This window comes from Octodon degus, unplaced genomic scaffold, assembly GCF_000260255.1.
Source record: "Octodon degus isolate 3935 unplaced genomic scaffold, OctDeg1.0 scaffold00004, whole genome shotgun sequence".
NCBI lineage: Eukaryota > Metazoa > Chordata > Mammalia > Rodentia > Octodontidae > Octodon > Octodon degus.
Genome location: NW_004524580.1, coordinates 29,450,978 through 29,462,183, shown reverse-complemented (window position 1 = coordinate 29,462,183; position 11,206 = coordinate 29,450,978). Strand labels below are relative to the sequence as shown.

The 11,206-nt window shown below is 39.7% G+C and overlaps 1 protein-coding gene across 1 annotated transcript in view; it reads right to left on the bottom strand.

Moving 5' to 3' along the window:
* Ano4 (anoctamin 4) overlaps window positions 1-11,206 on the bottom strand; it is a 318,013-nt gene that overhangs the window by 181,006 nt on the left and 125,801 nt on the right. Inside the window, exon 3 of the mRNA XM_004623837.3 lies at window positions 3,642-3,746. Coding sequence (XP_004623894.1) covers window positions 3,642-3,746 — 105 coding nt within the window. The remainder of the gene's footprint in view (window positions 1-3,641; window positions 3,747-11,206) is intronic.

Below are 11,206 nucleotides of genomic sequence, written 5' to 3'. Positions count from 1 at the left end.
AGTTACCTGAATGTCAGATTGTTTCCTCATATTTGGGAAGTTTTCTGCTATTACTTCTGCCCATATTTTTTTAATGTCATTTGTATTGACTCCTTTTTCATTGATGCCTATTCGTTTCACATTGTTCATCTTTGCATCATCTTGCAAGTGATGGATTATTTTTTCCTGCATCCTAGTTGTTTTTAAGAGATCCTTTCTTACCTTTTCACTAGCTGCACCAGCATCTTCAAGATTTGAAACTCTGTTCACTTTGACTTAAATGGTTTTGCAAGCTTGTGATTGAGATTTTAAATTCCTCTCTATCTCTTTGACTCTGCTTCATGTGTTCTATTTCTTTCCTGTATTGCTCATTTAAGGAATCTGCCATTTTTCTAATCGCCTCCATTTTTTTTACCTATGTCTTCTTTAGAAGCAGTTATTAATTCTTTTACTGCAGTATTTTTTTTCAGATTGGCTTTCCTCCCTATGTTTCTGTAGTTTATTCTTTACTTCAGATGCTATGAGTTCAGAGGATTATTTTCTTATTTCAGAAAATTCTGCTCTGAGTTCCTCTATGACTTTCTGCTGTTGCTAATGTACTATCGATGCTATTAATTCATACTTTTGAGCTGAGTTAGTGTCCTCTGCACTTGTTCTGGGTGGGCATTGGGTTTCTTCCATATGTTTCTGCATTTGATTCTTTACTACAGATGTTATTAATTCAGTAATTTCTTTTTTCATTTCCAATCTGAGTTCCTCTATACCTTTCTGCAGCTGTTTCTTTATTTCAGAAACTGTTGATTCATTGATTTCAGCTGTGATTCCCAATTTGTTCTGTGTTGGTGTCCTCTGTACTTGTTATGGGTGGGCTTGGGTTCTAAGATTGTATTTTTCTCCTTCTCATTGTCATTTTGTGTAGCACTGTCTTCTGACCTTTGTTGTTGATCTTTGGTACAGTTATAACCTTAGCACCTACTGAAATTCAGGTGCAGATCTACAAAGTTTGGATTTATCCAGCTGTGCCTGGCTTGGGTCTGGCTCAGCTCCCTCCTGCTGCTGCCCTTGGGGGTGAACCTGTTGTGTCCCTCTGGCAAGATGTTCTGTTCCTGGACTAGCTGGATGGTTCTGTCCCGTACACTCTTTGCATGATTGCAGCTGCAGGGTTTCACTCCAGGCCTGTATGCCAGGCCTGAGCTGAGTCTGGAGGGGACAAAGTGGAGTAGGGGGGAGAGGTAGCTCTCCCACACATTCACTGGGCCTCGCCCAGGACTGGATCTGGGAGTTACCATAACGCGACAGAAATTCCTATTCAGTGGGAGGGGTGAAGGGGAAAATGGAGTGGTGGGGGGCATCCCAAGGGGGTGGAAGAGGGTCTCACCCATGCTGCACCTGTGCTGGGACGGGTAGGTCCTGCCGGCACAGGGTAGCTGGAAGCTCCCCCACACACTCCTATAATTATTGAATATTTCTTCTCTTTCTGTCTCTGTGTCTTTTTCTCTGTTTGAACACTCACACACATGCATGCACACACACACACACGTACACACACACACACACACACACACACACACCTCTGACACTTCTATTCCAGCTTGATCTTGAAGGCTATAGATATATGGCCACAAAATTTTAAAAAATATTGAAATTAAAAAGTAGTTCAATCTTCCTATCATCTTGATAATCTCAATAAAAGTATCTGTAGAGAAGGAATGAGGATGATGTTCACAATTCTGTATTCATTGCATCATTGCTTATTGTTTTTCCAAAGCTTTCTAGAAACAACACTCTAAGATACTTCCATTCAAAAGTCATGCTATGCCTTTTTGTATTATATATTACAGAGAGCTGGCTAAATGTAGGAGTTTTATTCAGAACCTAGGTAGAGATTAAAGGCACAGAAATGGCCTAAATCATCAGAAAAGACCCAGCCTGTGTAGGCAGCTTCCCAATTCTACTTAGCATAGAACTTGTTTTATAATAAGAAAGTAAATAGGTAACTTCATCAGTATTAGAAAATGTGCAATCTATAAAGATCTTGATTTTCATTTTAAAATGAAATAAAATTCCCATTTTCTTATTTTGGAAGTTAAATAGAAAGTACTCATAAACTTATATCTATCTACCTCTTTACAGAGAGATCATTCTAAAGTGTAACACAGTTAATATCATAAACAATCTTGTCTTTATGAAGATCTGCTAATAAAACATTGCCATACAATCATCTTTTGTAAACCATTAGCTCATTTTGATATAAGTTCATGTAGCCTCCAAACATTTATTAAGTTAATTTCCAGCTCTAACATAAAAGCCAGATTTTAGCACTTACTGAAAAACAAATCCTTGAAACTTTTGAGCATTGTACAACCTATCATCTTTCAAACCAAATGAAATAATTGCATAATTTTATAGCTTTTTATGAAAACTAATTTTCTCCTCAGTGTCTATTAATTTGATTTTTATTCTCTTGGGGGAGAAATTTGTTCTTTCTTATTTATTAACTGAATACAGGGATTGTCTAGCCAGAACAAATGGTTCTTGTATTCTTTATTAAAAATACTCCTTTCAAAAGCAGCTTCATCTTCACTTTCAGGATCCTGTACCTTACTGTGTTTAAATCCTGAATTGAACGCATTCCTGAAGGGTTGAAGGACGCGCTAGAGCTTTCAGTCTGCCCTTCATACCTGCAGCACTCACTATTTTGCTACTTACTTTCTTCCCATGGTCCTCAGGGCTGCCACCTATGAAGTTTAGCTATTCCCTCATGAAGTTAAAAAAATAGTACAGTGAATAATGCAGATATCAACTGGTAAAATGATAAATTATTAATAACATTACCACAAGGTTAGGGATGTAGGTTGGGGCTAGGGTACTTGCCCAGCCTGTGGCAGGCTGTGGGCTGAATCCCCAGTGGCAGAAAAAATAAATAAGTAAAGTAAGTACAGAAATGCAACAACCCCAAACCCAAAGTAGAAAAATGCACCGTGGTCCTTTATGCAAGGGTCTTTATATCCAAGCCCCTCAAATCTGATGTTGACATTTAATTCTGGATGGTGAGAAGGGAGTTTTGCCTTCCAGAACTTGAACAACATGAGTGTAGTGACTTCCCCAGTGCTAGGCCTGCAGTTCGGGTGAATGTTTTTAATCACAATAAAATTCTTAGTGAAAATTACAAAGAGTCTGAGAAGAGTTAGGTTTGACAGATCAAAATTTTAGACATGAGGGGTTCACTTCTGAGACATGGTTGGTTGTCAGTGGCTCTGGCACTGTTCTGGGGACTCTACCCCAGTTCTAGCAAACTAGGTTGATGTTGAGCAGAGAAATGGTATTTTGCTTCCTTAAAGTTTCTTATTGCATTATAATCAAGGAATATAAAATATTATAGCCCTGGAAATTAACTAAATACACAAAATATGTAATTCAGCTACGGGATTCTTCAAAGACCTTGATGTTATGTGGCTCAGTTTCACAAATTAAACTCCTATTTCATAGTCTCTACTAATCTTGAAATTATTCTGTACACCACAATATCTCTTCCAGAACCCCATTCTATTACTATTTTTTAAGGCTTGGCATTGAAGGCTTCTGCTTTTCTTTTATCCCCATCCCCAGTGCTCCCATAATTTCTCCTCTCATGGTGAATTTAAAATTGGAGTGAAACTTACTTTCTTGTATTGCATTAAGAATCTCTGAAAAGTCCACACCACTCTTTGGGCCGTCAGGGCGTGTTTGCATATCCAGCTGGCAGCCTTGCAAATCCACACCTCCTTCTGGAGAAATGAAAGATATTCATGGAGTTTGCAACGGGTAGCGGAGAGCCCAGTACTCGGGCCCTGGGAGAAGCAAGGTCAAAATTCAAAGGAACAGCTAGTTCATCCTCCTTCTTTCATAAACAACTTAGAAAGAAAAGGCAACAACAGCAACAAAACAAAACCACAACCACAAAAGAAACAAGGACTATCCACATGCTGTTTGTTCCTAATGGAAAAAGAACAGGTTCACTTATCTTTTTAAAGCAAAAATAAACTAATATTTTTTTTACACTATATTAGTTGTAGTGTTTACTAATCATTTCCTGGCTGAAAAAGATAACATGTTAAGTTCCATCCAAGGACATTTAAAATTCTTTTCAGTTACACATGGAATAAAAGTGACATTCAACACAAATACTTTATAATACCACTTTCTTCCAAATTATAATAATTAGTTCTTTAGGCAGGAGTTACTATTCTTGATAATACAAAAAACAAAGTATCCATATTTTTCCTCTCACACTTGGACCTCCCTGTTACATCCTTTATTTTTTTCAACTGTACCAGAACTTTGTTGTTGGTTCTATGAAATAACTACCCCCTTTGCATTGGGTTTGTGTGATGAATTTGGTGTTTTCTAAATGAAAAAGATTCTAGCACTCTGGGAGGCTGAGGCAAGAGGACTACAAGTCTGTGCCCAGCCTGAGCAATTTGGTGATTTTAGAAAGAGCTGGAAACTAGCTCAGTGCAAAGGCCCTTGGTTCAATCCCAAGTACTGGGGAAAAGTTTTCTGCTGTTCCAAGTACTTACAGAACATCTGAGGAAGCCAAAGAACCAAGATATCAAACAATAGCTTTATCATTAACAAGAATACACCTTCTAAATGCTTCTTAACCAGGCAGAATCCTCATCTCCAGTTTGATGATTTGCAAAAGCGAAAGGCCAATGCTAAACCAGACAATGATGGACACCATGAGGTGTGCCCCAGCTGCCAGTATCCTCTGAGAAATAATGCTTTCCTAAGCTCAAAAAGTGGACTTGGTCATATCAGTCACCTTCCTATAGTCCCGAAAGAAGACACTGTCACTGCCTTGATGGCTGCTCTCTTTAGGAGGGAAACATCCACAATTGATAGAAGGAAAGTTGCACCTCGGGCAGGCAGGGTCTTAGCACTTGAAACACTGCCTGGCACACAGTAGGCCCTCAGCCAGCGTGGGCTGGATGAATGAAAGCCAGGCAATCCTCATGAAACAAGTACCTAGGGCAATAAGTATAGCTACCAGCTCAGACTCCGGAGTCAGAGAGAATAGCATCCAAATTCTTTTAAGTCACCCCCAAATTCTCTAAAGCTTCAGTCTCCTCATCTATAAAATAGGGATGATAATTACAGCCATGAGGATGAAATGAAATAATGCACATAAAGCTCTTGGCCATCAGAGTCCATACTCAATAGATGGAAGCTACTTCCTGCTATTCGCTTCCATCCATAATGACCATGAAAGTGACACTGGCACGCACAGAGAGGATACCTCATGACACACACTGAGCAGGGCGTTATAAACCAGTTCTGAGGGACCCCAGGAGGCAGACACAGTGTGAACTTCAATGCCATCACTTCATTGCCAAATCTACGTCACCCAAGGGACATCTTTTCAGGCAGGACACACAAAGATCCTATTGGCCACAGTTAAAACAAGATGTTTGTCTTTCCCCTCATGGACAGATACTTCAAAGAGCTAGAGAAAAGCCCTCCTGTATTTCTGTCTCTTGGTTGGATGATCAATTGCTGTGTTCTGTTCTGTGGTCAAAGAGCTCAGAAAGGCAACAACAACAAAAAATAACAAGAATATTCAACAGTGACCATCTGCCAGGTGCTGTGCTGTGTCTTTTATCTTCTCAGTCTTTAACCTAGAAAAGGAGGGACACTGGGATAAAGCAATTTTCCCAAAGCCTCACATCCACTGAGAGGTCCAGAGGCCACCAGGTCACGTGCTTCCTATTAATCCTTATCCACCTGTGTCCCAGCAGTCACACATGCACACTGCTGAAAATAAGAGACTGCACTTACCCAATAAATATAACAGAACCCAAAGAATAGCCTCATATGCTACTCCTTCAGACCAAGACAAGAGCCGCTGTAGGACTAAGCAAGCGATGACCTCTGGAGTGCACTAACACACAGGAGCGCAAGTTGTTTATTTGTTGTCACATTCATAAGCTCCTAAATGCATTCCAGAAGTAGGTCTGATGACCAGGTAACTACAGTTTTTTGTAAGTAAAATTCCACAAAATCTTAATAATTTTTAAAGTCAGGGGACAGTACAGAGGTACAAAAAGTCACAAAAGCAACACTGAGGAGGTATGCATGTCACTAGGTCCTACACTGAAAGAATTCTTAGGGACATGAGAAAATGAGAAGGTGATACAGGCTTTCATCCTTATAGAAATGGGTATGACAGTGTCAGCTTCACAACCTATAGACATAGGCATAGGCATGTCCTAAGCATATTAAAAAACTAGACTAGAAAAAAGAACAGAAAGAAAATATTCCACATGGGTACAGAGTCATGGCCAGCTGTGAAATTATGGGTAAAATTTTTTTATCTTTTATCCTGTTTTCCTCAATAAGCACAAAACATTTTATAACTTTAATGACATTAAAAACCTCAGACTAGAACAATGAAACATAATAATTACCTAGAGGTCAGAACTCAAGACCTAACAGGCTACCGATATCACACTATAGATATCAAATATGCAATCTAAAAGAAACTTTTGTAAATGAATGCAAATCTTAAACTGGGTAAAGCAAACAGCTCCAAGCTGCAGGATGTAACATCCTCCTCAGGACAACCATGAAGACAGTATTCATAATCTCCAGTGTACAAGGCGCCTCTGTTCCTCTCTGCTCTCCAACACAAAGTCCACTTTTATGAAGAGATCGTTGGCTGGGGGGCCTCTAGCAGTAAGCCACTCATGAAACCCTTGAGCTCAAAGTAGGGGCGCTGCAGAAGAAGGGCGTTCTCAGCTGGCAGGGGACTGGGGTGAAGGCCACCTTCACGGAACCCCGCAGACCACAGCCTCCACCGCAGGGAGCAGTGCCTAAGTCACAGGAGCTCAGGGACTTCGGGACGCGAGATGTGACGGGGCGACTTTGTGCTTTTGATATTAACTTACTGTGACGCATATAGCTTTGACATTTTCTCTAAAATGTTAAGAGCTTGCGCTCTTCCCCACAGTCAGAGTCGTCTCCAGCACTCACGAGGCACGAGGCTAAGGCGGGAGGATCACCGCCAATCTGAGGCCAGCCTGAGCTGCACCGGGAAGCAAAACGAAACGAACGAATCCGCAGATCTAAAAGCACTAGGTGAGAGGCGGAAGATGCCACGGTTTCGGAGTGGAGACCAAACTGTAACTCAGAGCCTCGGCAAAGAATACGCAACTAAGAGCAACACCGAGGAAGCTAAACAAAAACGTTGCATAAGAGGGAAGCTTAAAAGAATCCTCAAGAGGTGAAAAACAGACTGAACAATTAAAAGAAATTAAAATTGCTATAAAATCCATCTGACCTCGCAACTGAGCTTCAGCTTGTGTCATACGCCATGAATCACAGCGGTTACCCTCAACTATTTGCAGCGATTCTGCGGGCCGAGTAAAGCTTAAAATGAAACCAGCCTTGACAATGCGCCTGCATTTCATGAGTGGTCTTCAGTGGGCAAATAATAGTTCAAAAATTAATTTTAGACTTTCATCTAACTTGGATTTTAGCTAAGCACAAGAGGAACAGCAGCAGCAGCCGCAGCAGCAACAGCAACAATAGAAGAGTTCTAAGCACAAGTTTCTCAGCAAATATATCCGCATCTCTCTCAAGTCATTTCTGTTACAGACCCACCTCAAACTGCTTCAGGAAGCCTCTCTCTCTCTCTCTCTCTCTCTCTCTCTCTCTCTCTCTCTCTCTCTCTCTCTTTCTTTCTCTCTTGTATTTGGTACAGAGTCTCCCTATGTAGCTTGGACTTGTAGTGCTCCTCTTGTTCTCAGTCTCCCCAGAGCTGGGATTACAGGCGTGCATCACCATGCCATTGGGTAATCTCAGTAGCTCGCTCAGCCTGCCCAGGGGTGGGGTCAGTGTGGCATGCAGGATCAGGGATTGAACCCGGGTCCCTGCACTTGCCTAAGCAGTCGCTTAGTCCTCGGGCTATCTCACCAGCCCAGGAAGTATATCTTGATCCTAATAAGTAAAGGCTGTACTTCTGCCCACTGAGCCCATGGCAATTTATATTTTCTCTTTTGCTATATGTATTTTCCATTCTAAATAGGTTGGCAACGGACTTACCACAGTTGGAGCAGACAGAGAAAACTGGAAGCCTTAATTCTACCGCCGTGTTGCTTGCACCCTCTACTGGACTGGAGGGCAAAGCGCACCCATCTTTTACCTCTACCAAGCCTAAAACGAAGCTTTGAATACGGTCATCGCTCACCTAATGGACTTGTACTGTAATTTCACATTATAGTAATAGAGAGACTAAGCAATGCCCCAGTTTTTCTTCCAAACCTCCTATTAAGGCATCTCAAGATGTCTGTGAAAGGCATATGATAGGTCATGTGTTTTTTATGGTCTTTAAAAAATTTATCTGGGCCGGAGAGGTGGCTCAGAGGACAAAGTACCTGCTTTGGCAAGCTTGGGGACCAGAGTTCAATCCCTGGTCCCGCATGCCCTGCTGGCCCCACTCCAGGGCATGCTGAGCTAGTGACAGAATCCAGGCATGGTGGCGCATATCTGTAATGCCAGTGCTGGGGAGGCTGAAAACAGGAGGAACACTATGAGTCTGATCTGTGTAGTGAGACGCTATACCAAATACACACACACACACACACACACACACATTAAATAAACTAATTAATTAAATTTTTATCAAGTAATAAATAACACTGAGATACTATCTCACCCCAGAAAGAATGGCTATCATAAAGAAATCAACAAACAAAAAATGTTGGAGAGGCTGTAGGGAAAGAGGAACCCTTCTCCACTGCTGGTGCAACCATTATGGAAATCAGTATGGAAACTCCTTAAAAACCTAGGACTGGAAATCTCATTCAAACCAGCTATCCCCCTACTGGGAATTTTCCTGGAGGACATGAAAACATCATATCATAGTGATATATGTGTACCTATGTTTATAGCAGCACAATTTGTGATAGCCAGATCTTGGAAAGAACCAAGATGCCCATCACCTGAGGAATGGGTGAAAAAGATGTGGTATTTTTATACAGTGGAGTATTACTCAGCTATAAAGAATGATAAACTCGAAGCCTTCATATACAAGTGGATGCCACTTGAAGATATACAAGAAATAAACCAGACACACATGTGTAAATATCATATAGTCTCCCTAGTGTAAGAACTCAAAAGAATAAATTAAAATAGAAAGTTATGACACAATTAAAAGGAAAGTGAGAAATTAAGAATTAAATAATGAAGAGAGGGCAAGGAGAAAAGCTAGGAAACATGACAGGGGCAAAACCATGCATTTATATGTACAAGATGATTAAGGCAATGATGCTGAGAATCTTGAGCAGATTTTTGAAACTTGCAGTTAATTGGCAGGATTTCTTACCCTGACTAACTATATATGTGCTGATATCCGTGAACTAAGCAACTACACTGAAGATAGCAATGTGTAATAGTAGGGCCATGTTTAGAATACCTGTCATTCTGGTCTTCTAAATATGTACTGCTTCTAATGTTGTATCAATTACTGCTATACTGTCTCTCAAGTAAATGTTTGTTTAAAAAATAAGAGTAAAATATAAAAAAGGGTAGTGAATGAAAACAAGAGACAAGAAAAAAAGTCTTAGGTCTGTCCTTTTACAATGCTATATATGGTTAGATTTCTAAATTTCTGTGTAAAAATATGTAATTGTTTATGACTATTTTTTATTATTTTTGTTTTCTATTTTTTCACATTCTGTAGGGATTTAAAGTTTAACATATCAATACTGGATGCCTGTTCCATATTATGTCTAAGATGTTTGATGTTCAGACAGATAGTGAGGTTAAGCTCAACTGCCTAGGTTATAGGGTAATAATACCATTAAGCTTCTCTTCTGAAGGGTTAACAATCTAAGTTTGAAGATCAAAAATTAGAGAAAAAGAAGGGCTGCAAGGAGAGCCAACATTTTGACCCTAGTCTTTCAAGGTCAGTGAGGACTCAGGACATAGGAGAACCTGTACTATAACATCCTGTAACTCAGTGGTGTCCCAAATTTTCTGATCAAGGAGATTATAGGGCCACAGAGGAATGTGACTGATGATGTATAATGTGCCTAAGGAGAGTCACATGGAGAGAAAACATTCTATCAGGCTTTTACGGAGAGCAAATTGGTCAAGCAATGGCTGTGACTCATCCACATGGCTGACACTGACAAAGGATCTATGAACTGCTGTATAGGGTTTCAGGGTAAATTCTGAGAGAATTTGACTGATGTTGGCAGATACAAAAGTTACATTTTTTGTTATTTTTGTCTTGCTTTATCTTGGTCTTAACCATCCAGCAGAAAAGTATGAAAAAGAGGTATAAAAAGTAAAGCCATATTAATATGCTGAGCTGTAAAAGCTCAAGTCAACAACTTCTGCCATTGCCAGTCCTACGGATAACCCACTACTATTATGGACTACTGGACTATATTGGATTATTTTGCTGAATTCAAACAACTACAATATTTAAGTGGCAATGGAATACCCATCTCTGACAAAACTAAACAAAAAGGGGGATATAAATAAAGGATCATTTTGTAGTGAAATGTAAATATATAGTTATTCAGAAGATATATATGTGTCTGCATATACAAAATAGTTAGGATCGATAGACAGCTACTTTCTCTTAATTCAATGAGAATTAAAATATCATGTCTACATCTTATATTATGAATAACTACCACAAAGACAATATGCAATGTATTAATTATTGTAACTGTCCTACTAACCTGTTCTGAAAGTGTTTCATTGCTATCTGTTTCTCAATAAAATTAATTTTAAAAATTAATAAATAAAGTTTCAAAGTACAAAGGGCTTACAGTGCAACTAACAGCTACCCCTTTCCACACCCAGTTTTTTCTCCAGAATGACCATTTTTAAGTTTTGGTTGGCTATTTACCCAGGAAATCAATAGTCTTAGATATTCTACTAGGTTTCCTTCATTTAATTACTTTAAAAATTATTTATAGTTCCATTTCTTGTTCAGTAAGTCAACAGAAAGTGGTACAAAATAGATTTGCACACTAAATTGATATGGCTTTGAAGTCTACTTTTATATGAATTTGAGCCCATAAATAATAAGCCTAATCACCCTTATTTATAAAGTGGAGAGAATGAAAGGTTGGAGGCTTTAATGAGACTTATAGGGGCCGGGAGATGGCTCAGTAGAATAAGTGCTTCTCTGGCAAGCACAGGGGCCTGAGTTCAATCCCTGGTTTGGCCA